The 16,789-nt window shown below is 56.9% G+C and overlaps 2 protein-coding genes and 1 long non-coding RNA gene across 3 annotated transcripts; 1 reads left to right on the forward strand and 2 right to left on the reverse strand.

Moving 5' to 3' along the window:
• Nucleotides 1-6,387: 6,387 nt before the first annotated feature.
• Nucleotides 6,388-7,450, reverse strand: LOC137424890 (histone H3). The gene has a single exon (XM_068112772.2). The coding sequence runs from the start codon at nucleotides 6,796-6,798 to the stop codon at nucleotides 6,388-6,390; it is 411 nt and encodes a 136-aa protein (XP_067968873.1). The 5' UTR covers nucleotides 6,799-7,450.
• Nucleotides 7,451-7,514: 64 nt separating this feature from the next.
• Nucleotides 7,515-8,095, reverse strand: LOC144891616 (late histone H2A.2.2-like). The gene is made up of 2 exons (XM_078775248.1): nucleotides 8,057-8,095; nucleotides 7,515-7,931 (listed from the first exon to the last, which is right to left on the reverse strand). Exons 1-2 carry the CDS (start codon nucleotides 8,093-8,095, stop codon nucleotides 7,515-7,517), a joined length of 456 nt encoding a protein of 151 aa, XP_078631374.1.
• Nucleotides 8,096-9,275: 1,180 nt separating this feature from the next.
• LOC144891540 (uncharacterized) lies at nucleotides 9,276-10,969 on the forward strand. Its single transcript, XR_013622977.1, has 2 exons — nucleotides 9,276-9,471; nucleotides 9,674-10,969. It is a non-coding gene; the product is annotated as an uncharacterized LOC144891540 (long non-coding RNA).
• Nucleotides 10,970-16,789: the final 5,820 nt, after the last annotated feature.

Below are 16,789 nucleotides of genomic sequence, written 5' to 3' on the forward strand. Positions count from 1 at the left end.
GTCAGATTTGCATTCACACACAAGGGGATGTTTTGGGGTTCTGGAATCGCCAGTTTTATTATTGGCTCGTTTCAGAAACAAGGTCGAAAGTGCCGTCGGAAGGGGAACAGTCTCCGCCATTTCACACCGAAAAGAGAGAAGGAAGACGAGATCCAAAATCAAGTGCAGGCTTGCACAAACCGCGTCGTCTCGCCGCCGATGTTATTGTGACAGGAGAAGCGGACGTGGTAGAAATCATCGTCGGCAATCGGAAACGATGAGAAGTGTTCTTTCGGTTCCGTTTGTTTCTCGCTTCACTTTGAGCTGAATAATTAACGAAAACGATACATCCATGCGTAATGCGCACAGCGTTTCCAAGTACAGACACATGCTGGCAAACGGCGAGAAGCACATTTTCAATCCTCTGCACCTTTCACCATCTTCCACGGGCCGACACTGCAGATGCGATGGAAGAGCTGCTTTGACACAACATTGCTTACTCGGTCGGATACGTTCTCGGGCTTCCCCGAAGGAGCTTCGTGACTCAGGCTCATTTTCACGAGGTAAATCTTCTCTTGGACCAAACTTAAACGTTAAAATTTTCATTGTGAAATGTGCACCTGTCTGTAGCCATCCTTGCAAGGCAGTCAAGCAAACAAGAAGAACAATCAGCTTTTCTGAGGCTCATGTTGAGGCCACCTGAGCAAAGACCAGCCGAGAGTGAAAATATTTGGTCACAAACAGCACACGGCTCGAAGCAATGCTTTGAAGGGTTTTTTTTATTCATCCAAACGTCAGTCATTGAGCTTGAATCGTGCTTCGTGTGATGTGCCGATTCCATCTCCGCCTTGCAAACGAAACTGTTACGATGTCTCATTCACAATGAGCTGCTCAAATTCATCACCTGTCGTCCAAGGTAGCGCAATGATGGAGAAACTTCAAGCATTCATTGTGTTTGAACCGCAATGAAATGACATTTGAAAGAGACAAATTTTCAACAAGGCTACAATCGAGAGTTCAACGAGGTTATTGTTGGTTTGCGGACAAAACAAGTATTTTTACTTTTCATCAAATCCAAACTGGCATCAAAATATCGGACGATATAAACGATGCTTTTGAAGCTTATTTCTCAGGTGATGTGAGCGCGCGTTGTTATTTGCCAAAGTTCTGCATTTCAAGTTGTGTTCAGAATTAAATCGTCGTGAATTACTGCATTATTTAAACATTATTTGACAGGATTACGTGACGAGTGAAAGCGAAGGGACAGTGAAAGCCAGTGCAGTTGCAGATGGTCAAAGCAAAAGGACGACGTGCGCATGCGCGGAACGAGAGGTGAAAGGGCAAAGGGCACAAAGAGCACACGAGGACGTGGTGGAAATCATCAAGGAAACTGCAGAGAAAATAAATAAATGTCGGACGAATCATGGAAGGGTCAAAGAGCAAATGGTAAAATCGAGTTCCCACCAATAGAAAACCTCTATCACCACCATATAAAGACAGGAATGCTCGTGGTTTCGTTTATTCAGCTTTGGATTCAACCGCGATCGTCATGTCTGGACGTGGTAAAGGAGGAAAGGAAAGGGTCTCGGTAAAGGAGGTGCGAAACGTCATCGCAAGGTGCTGCGTGATAACATCCAGGGAATCACAAAGCCTGCTATTCGTCGCCTTGCTCGCCGTGGTGGGGTAAAGCGCATCTCGGGTCTCATCTACGAGGAAACCCGTGGAGTTCTCAAGGTGTTCCTGGAAAATGTTATTCGTGATGCTGTTACCTACACGGAGCACGCCAAGCGCAAGACCGTCACTGCCATGGATGTGGTGTACGCTTTGAAGCGCCAGGGCCGCACGCTCTACGGTTTCGGTGGTTAAACATTTAGGGAGTGGTGTCCATCAACAACTACAACAACAAAACGGCTCTTTTTAGAGCCACCAACTCGTTCATGAAGGAGCTTCAGGGGACTTGAACTTAGTATCATGTTGTGGCGGACACAAAAGCCCACTGGCGTGGTGACATCATTCCACGCACCAAGTGGGCGGTGGCCACGCCCGAGGGGTAGGCGTGGCCTCAGGATATACACCGGGCGACCAGCCCGGAAGAGTTCAGTGTTACAGTGTAGTCTTACAATAAAGACGTTCATATGTTACCGCTTGTCCGCTTCCTCCTTGCTCACAAGCAGCGCGCGTAACGCCGCGCTTTACTGGTGACCCCGACGTGATGGATGTCCGTCGTGTACTCGGACACGGCCGAGAGGTGACGCTGCTGCCGGGCCGACCACGGCTCGGTGACCTTGCCCATCGCAAAGATCAGCGGCTTGTGGTCGACGAAGGCAGTGAACGCCCGGCCCTCGAGCAGATGGCGGAAGTGCCTGACCGCCAAGTGAAGTCCGAGCAACTCGCGGTCGAAGGTACTGTAACGGCGTTCGGGCGGGCGAAGCTGCCGGCTAAAGAACGCCAGCGGTTGCCAAGCTCCACGCACCCATTGCTCGTGCACCGCGCCCACCGCGTAGTCCGAGGCATCGGTGGTGAGGGCGATCGGTGCATCGGGCGCCGGGTGCGCGAGCATGGTGGCGTTAGCCAAGGCGAGCTTCGCGCCCGTGAACGCCGTGTCCATCTGCTCGGTCCAGGTAACGTCGCCTTTGCCCGGCTTACCTCGGAGAGCTTCGTGCAGGGGGCGCAGGAGCTGGGCGATACGGGGCAGGAACCGATGGTAAAAGTTCACCATGCCCAGGAACTCCTGCAGCCCTCTGATCGTGCGGGGGCGCGGAAACCCCTTCACCGCCTCCACCTTGGCCGGCAGGGGGACGGCTCCGTGCCTGATGACACGGTGCCCCAGAAAATCGATTGTGGCGGCGCCGAACCGGCACTTTGCGGGGTTCACAATCAGGCCATGCTGGCCCAGGCGTTCGAAGAGCGTGCGGAGGTGGCGTAGGTGCTCTTCGCGGGACGCGCTGGCGACGAGGATATCGTCCAGGTAGACGTAGACAAAATCCAAGTCGCGCAGGACGCTGTCCATCAGTCGCTGGAACGCCTGAGCCGCATTCTTCAGACCGAAGGGCATGCGCAGGAACTCGAAGAGTCCGAATGGCGTGATGACCGCCGTCTTCGGGACGTCCTCCGGCCTGACGGGGACCTGATGGTAGCCGCGTATGAGGTCCACCTTCGAGAAGAAGGACCTGCCCGCCAAACGGGCGGAAAAGTCCTGAATGTGGGGGACGGGGTAGCGGTCGGGAGTCGTGGCGTCATTGAGACGGCGATAGTCCCCGCACGGTCGCCATCCCCCGCCGGGCTTCGGCACGATGTGCAGCGGCGACGCCCAAGCGCTCTCTGAGCGCCGAACGATGCCGAGTCGCTCCAGGGTAGCGAACTCCGCTTTTGCCACCGCCAGCTTCGTCGGCTCGAGGCGGCGTGCCCGGGCGTAGACCGGTGGCCCGACGGTGGGGATGTGATGGGCCACCCCGTGCTTGACGGCCCCCGCCGAGAAGGTGGGCCGCGTGAGGGCCGGGAAGCCGGCGAGGAGGCGGGTGAATGCGTCCGCTGCCGGAAGCGTACAGACCAACGTGGCCGGAACCGAATTGTTCGGCAAGCCGCTTGGCAAGCCGCTCGTTGAGCTGGGCAACGCACATGCGAGCGAGCTGAACGTCTCGGCCTGGACAAGCCGTCTGCGCTTGACGTCGACCAGGAGCCCATTAGCGCACAGGAAGTCCGCGCCAAGCAGTGCCATGGGCACGTCGGCGGTGACGAACGTCCATCGGAAAACCTGCCCTCCAAACCGCAGAGAGAGGCAGCGTTTTCCGTACGTACGGATGGGCGTCCCGTTCGCGGCAAGCAGCGCGGGGCCCCCACCCGCGGCGTGCTTGTCTGACGTGCCGGCGGGAATGACACTCACCTGTGCTCCCGTGTCGCACAGGTAACGGCGCCCGGAGAAGGTGTCCGTTATGAACAGCAGGCTGCTCGAACGGCCGGCGCTCATCGCCACAATTGAGCGCCGGCCCGGGCGTTTCCCGACCCGTTGAAGGAGCACGGCGGATGACACCGCCGAGCTTCGTGGCCGAACTTGGCGTGGAACCAGCACCAGGTGGTGGAGCTGGAGGAGCGCGGCTGGCTCCGCCAGGCCGGTGGAGTCGACGGGTTTCCCCGCGGTGGCGGTTTTCGCCGCGGCGGTGGGCGGGGCGTGGCGGCGTTCACGAGGTGCGTATCAGCATGCTGCTGAAACTCAGCGTGCTGTAGAAGATGATGCTGTGGAACAGCAGCGTCGAAGGCCGTGACGGCCACGCCAACGCTCGCCCGCGTGTCCGAAGCGGCGAAGTACTTGTCCGCCTCGGCCGCAAATGCTCGGGGTTCCGTTAGCCCGGTCCCGGCCAACGCGAGGCGAACCTGCGCTGGAAGTTGGCGACGGAAAAGCGCCCGGAATAGCGAACCGGGGGCTTCGTCGCCCAACAGTGACAGCATATGGTCCATTCGGACCGACGGGCACGTCTCACCGAGCTCGGGGAGATCCAGGAGGCGGTCGGCCCGTGCGTCGTCCGTGAGGCTGAACGTGGCCAGGAGTAGCCGCTTGAGTGCCTCGTACTTGTGGCCGTCCGGTGGGTAGCGAAGGACGGACACAACTCGAGCGGCCGTGCCGGGCCCGAGGGAGGCGACGACATGGCAGTAGCGCAGGTCGTCGTTGGTGAGGCGCCGAAGCTGAAAGGCGCCGGTGCCGGGGGTCCGCCCGCAGGAGGGCGGCCCCGACGTGGGGGTCGGGCCACTGGCGGTGGATGGTCCACATCGAGGTGGGCCGGCTTGAGGCGGTCTACCGAAACGCGGTCAGGAGTACCGCCGATGTCCAGGGTGAAGTGCTTCGCCCCGGTCTCCAGCACGCGGAAAGGCCCGTCGTACGGGGGCCGCAGTGGTGTCCGATGGGCATCGTGGCGGACGAAGACGTACTCCGCCGTGCGAAGCTCCGGGGCGACGTGCGTCGGTGGGTGCCCGTGGCATGCCGTTGGCACTGGGGCGAACCTCTGGGCGGTCTCTTGCAGAGCGGAGCGCTGCTGTGCCGCGGACCATGGTGCCGTGGAGTCGGGGAGGAACTTGCCCGGCACCCGCAGCGGTTGCCCGAAGACCAACTCCGCCGCGGATGCGCGCAGGTCCTCCTTGGGCGCCGTCCGGAGGCCCAGCAGGACCCAGGGGAGCCTGTCGACCCAGCCGCCGTCGCGGAGGGTGGCCCGGAGCGCGGCCTTCAATGAGCGGTGAAATCGCTCACATAGGCCGTTAGCCTGGGGGTGGTAGGCCGTGGTTCGGTGCAGCCGGACCCCGAGCCCCTGCGCAACCGCCCCCCAGAGCTCCGAGGTGAACTGGGGGCCGCGGTCGGATGAGATGTCTGAGGGGGCGCCGAACCGGGCGACCCAGGTGGCGATGAAAGCCTGCGCGACATCGGCCGCCGTTGTCGACGCCAAGGGCACGGCCTCCGGCCACCGGGTGGTGCGGTCCACCATGGTGAGGACGTGGGTGAAACCCCGCGAGGGGGGCAGAGGTCCCACCAGGTCCACGTGGACGTGGTCAAACCGGCGTTCCGGCACCGGAACGTACTCCACCGTGCGTTCACCGACGTTCACCTACGTCCCACCTCGTTCACAAAATGCAGTGAACACCTGCTATTCGTCGCCTTGCTCGTCGTGGTGGGGTAAAGCGCATCTCGGGTCTCATCTACGAGGAAACCCGTGGAGTTCTCAAGGTGTTCCTGGAAAATGTGATCCGCGATGCTGTTAGAGTGTTACCTACACGGAGCACGCCAAGTGAAAGACCGTTACTGCCATGGATGTGGTGTACGCTTTGAAGTGCCAGGGCCGTACCCTCTACGGTTTCGGTGGTTAAACATTTAGGGAGTGGTGTTCATCAACAACTACAACAACAAAACGGCTCTTTTTAGAGCCACCAACTCGTTCATGAAGGAGCTTCAGGGGACTTGAACTTAGTATCATGTATTATTTGGCATCAGAAATGCAATGTTTATGGCAGAGTTTATATTATTTTTTTGGGGTTGAGATGAACGGGTCAAATAATACATGATACGGTTAAAATGAAAAATGTGTATTTTAACATGAACCACCTTGCAAGCGACATCACACATGATCCCCAACAATTGTCACTTGACAATTCTGTGGGGGTTCATTGAAACATTGTGAAACCCCATTCCCTGAAGACAGCCAACCTCCACCATCTTGTTCAACGTTTCCCTTTCAGACTTCTTAAAAAGAGCATCACAAAACGTATTTCCTTCCGACCCGTATACACGTACACATACAAAATGCAGTGATCGGTGGCGAGTTCGGTGAAAGGTCGATTACACTTTCAAGAAAGGTGTTGTGGCTCTGAAAAGAGCCGTTGGGTGGTGTGGTGCGGAAGGTGTGCACAAGACCTTGGATCAGCGGGTTAAGCTCGCTCCCCGCGGATACGTCGTGCCAGCTGGATGTCCTTGGGCATGATGGTGACACGTTTGGCGTGAATCGCGCACAAATTAGTGTCCTCAAACAGCCCAACGAGGTAGGCCTCGCTCGCCTCCTGCAGCGCCATCACTGCGGAGCTCTGGAATCGCAAATCGGTCTTGAAATCCTGTGCGATTTCACGGACGAGGCGCTGAAACGGCAGCTTGCGAATGAGCAGCTCCGTGGACTTTTGGTAGCGCCGGATCTCGCGCAGCGCCACAGTTCCTGGACGGTAACGATGCGGCTTTTTCACGCCACCGGTGGCTGGAGCACTTTTCCGCGCCGCCTTCGTCGCCAACTGCTTTCGGGGAGCTTTTCCACCTGTCGATTTACGGGCGGTTTGCTTCGTACGAGCCATCGTGACCGGCAAATATCAACACAAAACAACAACGAATGAAACTTGAGAATTGAGAAATGCGCGGTCTGATTTTGTTTGAGCCGCGAGACGCTTCCGCCGTTCGCCATTGGCTGGCACATTTTTCACGTTTGTTATTGGCTGCCTCAAACACTCTCCCATTCGCTGAAGAATTAATCCCCGCCTCACTCTCTATCCATTGGTCGAAACTTCACTCTCCCCTCTCCATTGGCTCAAATCCGAGCCCGATGTGATCCGCTCCGTGAAGGAAACCTCCGTCCGCCCTCCTTTGCTCGTTTTTCCCACCAATATCTATCCTGGGCTCCTTTGGGCCTGTCCAACATTTCTTCAAACGTGAAGAAGCAAAAGGCATATCCATGCCGAATAATTGCGAGTGTTTGTCTTGAAATACTAAAAATTTCACAATTCTACTCACTATTCGATTTCAAAATTTGGTAGTTTGTCGAGGTGGTGTCGCCAGGTAATACATTTTTACATTCAGGAACTACAGTCTTTGTAAATAATGCTTTTTCCCCCTATTTCCCGATCTGTACGTTGTTTGTAAAAATGGGTTTTGTTTTTTGAGTTTGATAAAAATGAATTTGTAAAAAAAATACACAGCAAAGAGTTTTGTGTAAAACACGGATCGTGTATCGCTGATGGTGCTGCCGTTGTGGGAGAGCTGACGAGCTCTTTGGCCTTGTGTGAGGCGAAGCCGTTTACTTGCCCTGGCTTTTCTTGGGGAGCAGCACAGCCTGGATGTTCGGCAGTACACCACCTTGCGCGATCGTCACCCCACCCAGCAGTTTGTTCAACTCCTCATCGTTGCGGATGGCGAGCTGTAAATGACGCGGGATGATGCGCGATTTCTTGTTATCTCGTGCAACGTTACCGGCGAGCTCCAGGATCTCTGCAGACAAGTACTCGACCACAGCCGCCAGATAGACGGGAGCGCCGGCACCGATGCGCTCGGCGTAGTTGCCTTTGCGAAGATGTCTGTGGACACGACCCACGGGAAACTGCAGCCCAGCACGGGAAGAACGAGACGGCCTTAGCACGAGTCTTTCCACCGCCCTTACCGCGTCCCGCCATGATGTTTGTACACTGGAGTAAACATTTTCAAACACGTCGGATTGCTGAATATAGTAACACACGATAAGTCATTGCGAACGGGTATCTTTTGAAGGGAAAATAGGATCAGGAATGCCCCACGCCTACATTTTATCCAACCAATGGGTGGACAGCTTTAGCCGAGCCTCACAAATCCACGTCCCACGTCCAATGCTGGTGTGATCCACATTTTTGCATATTTACCCTTTTTTCAATGGACTTCGTTCACCCTCTGTTTCTATTCTTCGCATCGGTATTTGCATTTGTTCTCTCGCTGTACTATTGTCTTCATCTCAGCTCATCATACCCTCGAATCCACCCAAGCCAGAAACTAAAACTAAACAGTTGTGTAATGGTGAGAGCATCTGCTCGGGTTGGAAGGTTGGTGTTTCGAACGACAGCATAGTTACACCAAAGACATCTAGCATATAGTTATACCAAAGACAGGAGGGATTTGAATGGGGGGGATTTAATGGGAAATATTTGAACACGACGACTGTGTGTCCACCGGTTAAAATATCTGAAATACTGAAGACTGTTATGTTGTATGTTACCTCCCCAAACTCCGGTTACGGTGCCCCTCAGGGTCTCGAGAGGGAACGCGGCAGAAAGATTTGTTATTTTGAGTGTTCTAATAAACCATGGCAAAACCACACCAATGCAATTGTGTAGAACAAACAAGTCATTGTATTGTTATGAATTTTAGGGTAGGGGCATATATAGATTGAGGTAGATCTGCATAGGTAGGTGCTCCGACGATCATAGGTAACAATAACCATCTCTACGTAAATAAGTCGAGGACCTGTCGAGCCCGTATGTCGGATTAAGTGTATCTTCATCCTCATTACGAGGAATGGGGCATGTCAAGTAGTTGTAGGGTTTATGATAATTCCCCGGTGTGTCAAACCTGTGATCATACCTGTGTCCCATATGGCAACGCACAATGGACATTAGTTAGGCCCAATCGTAACACCACACAAACACTACTTAAATCCCCCCTCCGTCACAATAACCATAAAACCCACCGGAAGCCAGTTCGGGGAACCGCCGATGCAGCTACAGCCAGCCACATCACCAGATTGCATAGCAACACTCATTGCTCAGGCAGGCTGAGGCCACGCCCACCTTGCGAAGGATTGGTAGAAGGAAGACACCACAGGACGAGGGCCGCCGATTGGCAGAGTGGGAGAGGACTGGTGATTGGTCAGGGCAAAAGCAAGAAGCAGCTCGCTGAGTGGTGAAGCAAGAGCGAAGAAAGCGACAGATTGGCCATCAAATGAACGGCATGAGAGAGAGGTGACGTGGCCATTGGTGGAGGGTTGAGCCTGTAGTGTTGGCCGGCATGGATTGGCAGAGGGAGAGAGATTACATCAAGAGGGGATTGACAAAAAGAAGAAGAGACCGACATTTTCTCTCTCGTCCCTGCTCGTTGAAGAGACCTGAGTGCCTGGGCCTCGTTCGCTGCTGCCCTCACAATTCCTCTTTCCCCGACCACCTGCCCTTACGCTTTCCTTCACCTCGACCTTTTCTCCTTTCTGACCCGAACGTTGGGTGCATGGCAGTTTCGTGCCGAATTTGGGAGGACATTGCACGGCTGGTGAAGCAGGTTGCGTGCCCGCTCGCTCACTTGGCGCGAGAGGTTTTACCGAGGCCTGGTGAACGGGCGCGCATCGAGGCCTTTCTTCCCACCTACCGGAGTTGCGTCGGACTTCGCGCTCGGAGCCTGACCATCCCTGACGATCCCTGACACACTGCAGACAGAGCTAAGCTGCACCACAGAACACAACAATTGCTTTAATTTAATTCTTCCTTTGTCCGTTGTTGAAGTGAGTGAGGTGTGTGGGATCCCAACCTCGGTTGTGGTATTTATCGTCGCGTTCCTTGTTATCGGGTTCCATTTAATAAACCTTATTTTTGTACACTTTAATTCCGCCTCGGGTTGAATTGATTTGCAGGGTGAAGACGCCTGCGCCGGCCATCCAGGTGAGTCAGTATTCTTCATTCCGTCTCGCGTATCATTCGCCATCAATTGGATAACGCCTCAAAGTAAGCTCGATTAGCCATTTGTCTTAATAGAGCCATCCACAGGACAACTGGTGTCAGGAAGTGAGATTCGGACTCGACGGACAATTTTTTTGTCCGTGGGCTGAGATTGACACAGCCAAGCGTACATTGTGCTCGACATTCGGAAGTAAAAAAAAAATTGTCAGAGGCGATAAAAATTCTAACAGTCGATTGAGTGCACGAAGCGTGACATCGCGGTTCGAAAATATAAAATCTCTTAATTTTTCTGAGGTAAAATATGCGAGCGGGAACCGTTTCAGCGAACAGCGTAATGGCGGACGCTGAGTTGGGCGCGCGAGATGGAGATGCCGAGGGAATTGGAGGTGGGCCGTGTCGAAGTAGGACTTTTACATTATTCCAAATTAATTAATACTATCTTGTTGGATAAGTTTCCATGTAGGAAATTACAATTTTTGTATAAAATACTGTGAACCATTTCTATCTCTCAGGCACATATGGGAAATGAATTTGTGCTCGGCCAGTAAAAATGTACTCTTGAACTGTGCCAATGAAAAGTGTAGTCCAAGCAAATTCTTTGGAATGCATGTATAAGTGAAATCAGATGTATATTCGTCAGGCTTTGACTGCAATCCAATAGAGACACTGCAGTGAAATCATTGTCAAATGTTGTAAAATAAATAAGGTTGCTCAGGGGAGGACACTTGGTCATATGTTATTCTTATTGCTCAAAGCATACCTACGGTCTCTTGTGCTTGGCCGAGCCAGATGTGGGGATCGGAACGCCTGAGAAACCCCACACTGCTCTCTTGAGAGGACTTCAAAAGACTTTGGCATTATAAAAGAGAGAGAAAGAGAGAGAGAGAGCTGGAAGGAGGAGAAGAAGACTCTGCTTGCTCTTGGTGTCATGTTGAGAAATCCTGTGCTGTAAACCAAAGTGAATTATTTTATGCAAGTGAACTGTTGTAATGTTGTATGTAATCTGTGCTGATCAAACCCAGTTTTCTTCTCCCAATAATTAATAAAATTTTCTAAAGACCAACCTTGGTGTTTGTGGACATTGCTGAGACAAGCACACCTCTCCTCTTCTTCCTCCTCTACACCCCATCTCACCAAATTAATCCTGCTCCATCAGCCGAAAATAGAAGGGGAAGAGCATAGTAATGGAACCTCCACGGCTACCGAGACGGACCCGATGGATTACCAGGCCTTAATGCAATTTATGAAGGTAAAATAACGATAAAATAGATGCTCAGATTGAGCGCAGTGAGCGATTCAATAATAAAATGGATGCCCAGGGTGAACAGATGAAGGAATTCAAAGAAAGATGGAGGAAAATAAAAATAAATGAAGGGAATGATTAATGATATAGGGGGATTTAAATTAAAAAATGGATACCCAAAGGGACGAATTGAGGGGAGACATGAAGGGACTGGAAAACAAAATGGATGCTTGGAGTGAGCGAATGGAAAACAAAATTGATGGGTTGAAGGGAGAATTGAATGCCCAAACCAAAAACATAGAGGGATTGAAGGTGTAGCGGTTACCGCTGGATGCACACAATCGCCTTGCACCGGCCAGAACACGGCCAGACGCGCCTCTCCCGGGCATGCCCGGACTCACTGTTCCCGGGCACGCCCGAACCTCCCGGGCACGCCCGGTCTCGTCTTTCCCGGGCATGCCCGCTCTCGCCTTTCCAGGGCTCGCCCAGAGCATCCGGGCATGCCCGCTATCGCCTTTCCAGGGCTCGCCCAGAGCGTCCGGGCATGCCCGCTATCGCCTTTCCAGGGCTCGCCCAGAGCGTCCGGGCATGCCCGCTATCGCCTTTCCAGGGCTCACCCAGAGCGTCCGGGCATGCCCGCTCTCGCCTTTCCAGTGCTCGTCCAGAGCGCCCGGGCACGCCCAGCCTCGACTTGCCAGGCCACAGCCAAACACGCCCGGGCAGGTCCAGACTCGCCTTTCCAAGGCTCACCCTTGACACCCGGGCATGCCCGGTATAGCTTTTGCCGGGCAAACCTCCCGACATAAATGTGTATATATATTGCTGCCCGATAAACGGGCTTTTGTCAGAATACCTGAGCTGTTTTGTTTCAATAAAGCAACTCGGATGAATTCCGTCTTTGGTCGCGTCAATTCTTTTGACTCGCGTTGGAGCGCAGCTCCTTCACTGGTGACCTACCGACATGGACACGGCAGTGACTCTTAAACTGCCTACCTTCTGGGAGGCTCACGCGGCTGTTTGGTTCGCCCAGGCGGACTCCCAGTTCGCCCTGCGAGGCATCACCGCGGACGACACCCGCTTCCACCACATCGTGGCAGCGCTCGGTTCCACAACCGCGGCCCGCGCCCTGAGCCTCCTCAAGCACCCACCGGCTGCCGACAAGTATGACGCGCTGAAGACGCTCCTCCTCGACGCTTTCGCCCTCTCACCGGCGGCACGCGCACGGCGCCTGCTCGACCTGCCCGAGCTCGGCGACACGCGCCCGTCCGAGCGCATGGACTATATGCTCTCGTTGCTCGGTGAGCACTCTCCGGATTTTCTGTTCCGCGAGTTGTTCCTTCGCCAGCTGCCTCACCCGGTACGCCTCGCCCTGGCTGGCATGTCGATCACCGATCCCCGCGCCCTCGCCAGGGAAGCCGATAAGATCGCCTCGGCGGGCCAACACATCGGCGCGGCTACCTGGAGCCTGCCGCCGTCCGAGGCGACGCCCACGACGCCCGAGCGCCCTGCGCGGTTGGAGGCCGAACTGCCGGTGAAACTGGCGGCCGCCACGCCGCACCGACCGCTTCCGACATGACGGCCGGGGCCTCCACCTGACCAGGCGTGGTGTTATTACCATGCCAGGTTCGGACACAAGGCTCGGACATGCCGACCCCCGTGCACTTTCGGCAAGTCGGGAAACGGCCGGGCCGGCGTTCATTCCCAGCCATGAGCGCCGGCCACTCGGGCAACTTGCTTTTTATTCGAGCCAAAGCGTCCGGGCGGCGTTTCCTTTGTGACACCGGCGCCCAACTGAGCGTCATACCCACCTCCGAGCAGGACAGGCGGGACGCCGTTTGCGGCCCCTCTTTGGTCGCTGCTAATGGCTCGGCCATACGCACTTTCGGCCCGCGCAACGTCACCCTCTGCTTCGGAAGCCAGCGCTTTCAGTGGACCTTTGTGACCGCCTGCGTCCCCATGGCTTTGCTGGGCGCCGACTTCCTCTGCGCGCACGGGCTGCTGGTCGACGTCAAACGTCGTCGCCTTGTCAATGCCGAGACCTTCAGCTCCCTGGCGTGCACGATGAGCAGCTCCGCGCCGACCGAACTGGCGTGCGCCCTCCCGACGGCGAACGAGTCTCCTCGCGGAATTCCCGGCCCTCACACGGCCGACGTTTTTGGCCGTCGCAGTGCGGCATGGGATCGAGCACCACATACCCACTACGGGCCCGCCGGTCTACGCCAGGGCCCGCCGCCTCGACCCAGCCAAGCTCGCCGTGGCAAAGGTCGAGTTCGACGCGTTGGAGCACCTCGGCATCGTGCGGCGCTCCAATAGCGCGTGGGCCTCACCACTGCACATCGTGCCAAAGCCGGGGGGCGGATGGCGCCCATGTGGTGACTACCGCCGCCTCAACGACGCTACCACCCCCGACAGGTACCTGATCCCGCACATCCAGGACTTTTCCGCCCGTTTGGCGGGACGGGTCATATTTTCCAAAATTGACCTGATACGGGGATACCACCAGGTACCTGTCCGGGCGGCCGACGTCCCGAAGACGGCCGCCATCACGCCGTTCGGCCTGTTCGAATTTTTGAGGATGCCGTTTGTCCTCAAGAACGCGGCCCAGGCGTTCCAGCGCTTAATGGACGGCGTGCTGCGTGACCTGCCATTTCTTTTCGTCTATCTGGACGACATCCTCGTCGCCAGCACGTCCCGCGCAGAGCACCTCCTCCACCTCCGAACACTGTTCGGTCGCCTCAGCGAGCACGGCTTAATTGTCAACCCGGCCAAATGCCACTTCGGCACGACGACCGTTGACTTTTTGGGCCACCGCATCACCAAGACCGGGGCCGTGCCGCTGCCGACCAAGGTCGAGGCCATCGCCACGTTCCCGCGTCCCCGTTCCATCAAGGCCCTACAAGAGTTCCTCGGCATGGTGAATTTTTATCACCGATTCGTGCCCCGCGCTGCTCAGCTCATGCTGCCCCTTTATGAGGCCCTCCGGGGCAAGCCGGCCAAGCATGACATCGTTTGGTCCGCGGCCATGGACGCGGCCTTCGCGAGCGCAAAACGGGCCCTCGCCGACGCAACGCTGCTGGCTCACCCGGTGCTCAACGCGCCCATCGCCCTCACTAAGGACGCCTCCAACTACGCGGTGGGCGCCGTCCATGAACAATGGGTGGACGGGGTTTGGCAGCCACTCGCTTTTTTCAGCCGGCAGCTCCGGCCGAACGAGTTAAAATACAGAACGTTCGACCGCGAGCTGCTCGGTCTATTCCTGGCCGTTCGCCATTTCCAACACCTCCTGGAGGGCTGCCCGTTCACGGCTTTCGTCGACCACAAGCGTTTGGTCTTCGCAATGGCCAAAGTCACGGAGCCTTGGTCGGCCCGCCAGCAGCACCACCTCTCCGCCGTGTCGGAATTCACCACGGACATCCGGCACGTCGCCGGCAAAGACAACGCTGTGGCCGACTGTCTTTCTCGGGCCAGCTCGAACGCGGTCCACCTCGGCGTGGACTTCGCGCTCATGGCGGCTGACCAGACCACCGACACCTCGGTGCAGGCCCTCCGGGCGGCGGACACGGGCCTCCGCCTGGCCGACATCCCCTTCGCGGGCACCGTCCTGCTCTGCGACGTCTCCCAGGGCCAGCCTCGCCCCATCGTGCCCGTTTCCTGGCAGCGCCGCATCTTCGCCTCCATCCACGGCCTTTCTCACCCGGGCCGGAAAGCTTCTCAGAAGCTGGTGTCGGCGCGTTTCGTCTGGCACGGCCTTCGACAGAACGTCCGCGACTGGGCCAACGCCTGCATGGCCTGCCAGCGGGCCAAGGTCCACCGCCACACCCAGGCCCCGCTGGCACCTTTCACCGTGCCTGCACGGCGTTTCGACCATGTCCACGTGGACCTGGTGGGTCCCCTGCCCCCATCGCGGGGGTTCACCCACCTACTCACCATGGTGGACAGGACCACCAGGTGGCCGGAGGCCGTGCCCCTCACCTCCACCCCCACCGCCGACGTGGCGCAGGCGTTCATTGCCACCTGGGTCGCGCGCTTCGGCGCACCGGCGGACATCACGTCCGACTGCGGCCCACAGTTCACGTCCGAACTTTGGGGCGCGGTCGCCCGCTCGTTGGGGGTCATGCTGCACCGCACCACGGCCTACCACCCCCAAGCCAACGGGTTGTGTGAGCGGTTTCACTGCTCCATGAAGGCCGCACTCATGGCCGGCCTTCAGGATGACGGTTGGACCGACCGGCTACCGTGGGTCCTTTTGGGCCTCCGCACGGCCCCCAAGGAGGACCTCAGTGCGTCCGCCGCCGAGCTCGTCTACGGCCAGCCGCTCCGTGTCCCAGGCGAGTTCGTGCCCGACGCTACCAGTCCCTGGTCCGCCGCACACAAGCGTTCGGACCTCCAGGAGGCCGCCTGCCGATTTGCCCCCGTGCCAACGTCCCGCCATGGTGGCCCCCAGTCCTACGTCCCCCTGGCGCTTCGCACAGCGGAGTACGTCTTTGTGCGTCATGACGCGCACCGGGGGCCACTCCGGCCGCCATACGACGGGCCCTTCCGGGTCCTGCGACGGGGCGACAATTCCTTTGTCGTCGACGTTGGCTGCCGGTCGGACCGGATCTCTGTGGACCGCCTCAAACCGGCGCACATGGACGTCGACCGACCACCACGGTTGGCCCTTCCTCCGCGGCGAGGCTGCCCCCCGTCCACAGTTCCCCCCGCTCGACCACCCACCACCACGTCGGACCCCTCCCCACGACCCTCCAGGGGTCGCTTCGGCCGGGTCATCCGGACCCCCCTTAAATTGACCCTGCCGGTGCAGGTCGATTCTGGAGGGGCGTGTGTATCGGTTACCGCTGGATGCACACAATCGCCTTGCATCGGCCAGAACACGGCCAGACGCGCCTCTCCCGGGCATGCCCGGACTCACTGTTCCCGGGCACGCCCGAACCTCCCGGGCACGCCCGGTCTCGTCTTTCCTGGGCATGCCCGCTCTCGCCTTTCCAGGGCTCGCCCAGAGCGTCCGGGCATGCCCGCTATCGCCTTTCCAGGGCTCGCCCAGAGCTCCCGGGCATGCCCGCTATCGCCTTTCCAGGGCTCGCCCAGAGCGTCCGGGCATGCCCGCTCTCGCCTTTCCAGTGCTCGTCCAGAGCGCCCGGGCACGCCCAGCCTCGACTTGCCAGGCCGCAGCCAAACACGCCCGGGCAGGTCCAGACTCGCCTTTCCAAGGCTCGCCCTTGACACCCGGGCATGCCCGGTATAGCTTTTGCCGGGCAAACTTCCCGACGTAAATGTGTATATATATTGCTGCCCGATAAACGGGCTTTTGTCAGAATACCTGAGCTGTTTTGTTTCAATAAAGCAACTCGGACGAATTCCGTCTTTGGTCGCGTCAATTCTTTCGACTCGCGTTGGAGCGCAGCTCCTTCAAAGGGAGAATTGGAGGGGCAAATTGATTGATTAAAGGAGGGATTGAAAGGACAAATTGAAGAGATGGAAAATAAAATTGATGGATTGGTGGGGAATATGGAGGGAATAAATGAGCAAATGAATGAAGGGAATGAAATAAGGGGGATGAATGAACAATTGGAAGGCAAAATTGGGGAAATGGCACAGCAGCTGGGGGAACGAATTGATGGTATAGAGGGGAGAGTGCAG

Source organism: Myxine glutinosa, chromosome 4, assembly GCF_964187855.1.
Source record: "Myxine glutinosa chromosome 4, kmMyxGlut1.1, whole genome shotgun sequence".
In the NCBI taxonomy this organism is placed as follows: Eukaryota; Metazoa; Chordata; class Myxini; order Myxiniformes; family Myxinidae; genus Myxine; species Myxine glutinosa.

What these genes read in the sequence shown, in the direction of transcription:
- LOC137424890 (XM_068112772.2), bottom strand. Translation starts at nt 6,798, where the DNA reads ATGGCTCGTACGAAGCAAACCGCCCGTAAATCGACAGGTGGAAAAGCT.
- LOC144891616 (XM_078775248.1), bottom strand. Translation starts at nt 8,095, where the DNA reads ATGTGGATCACACCAGCATTGGACGTGGGACGTGGATTT. An exon ending in TGGACGTGGGACGTGGATTT is followed by an intron (nt 7,932 to 8,056) that starts GTGAGGCTCGGC and finishes TACTATATTCAG; the next exon opens with CAATCCGACGTGTTTGAAAA.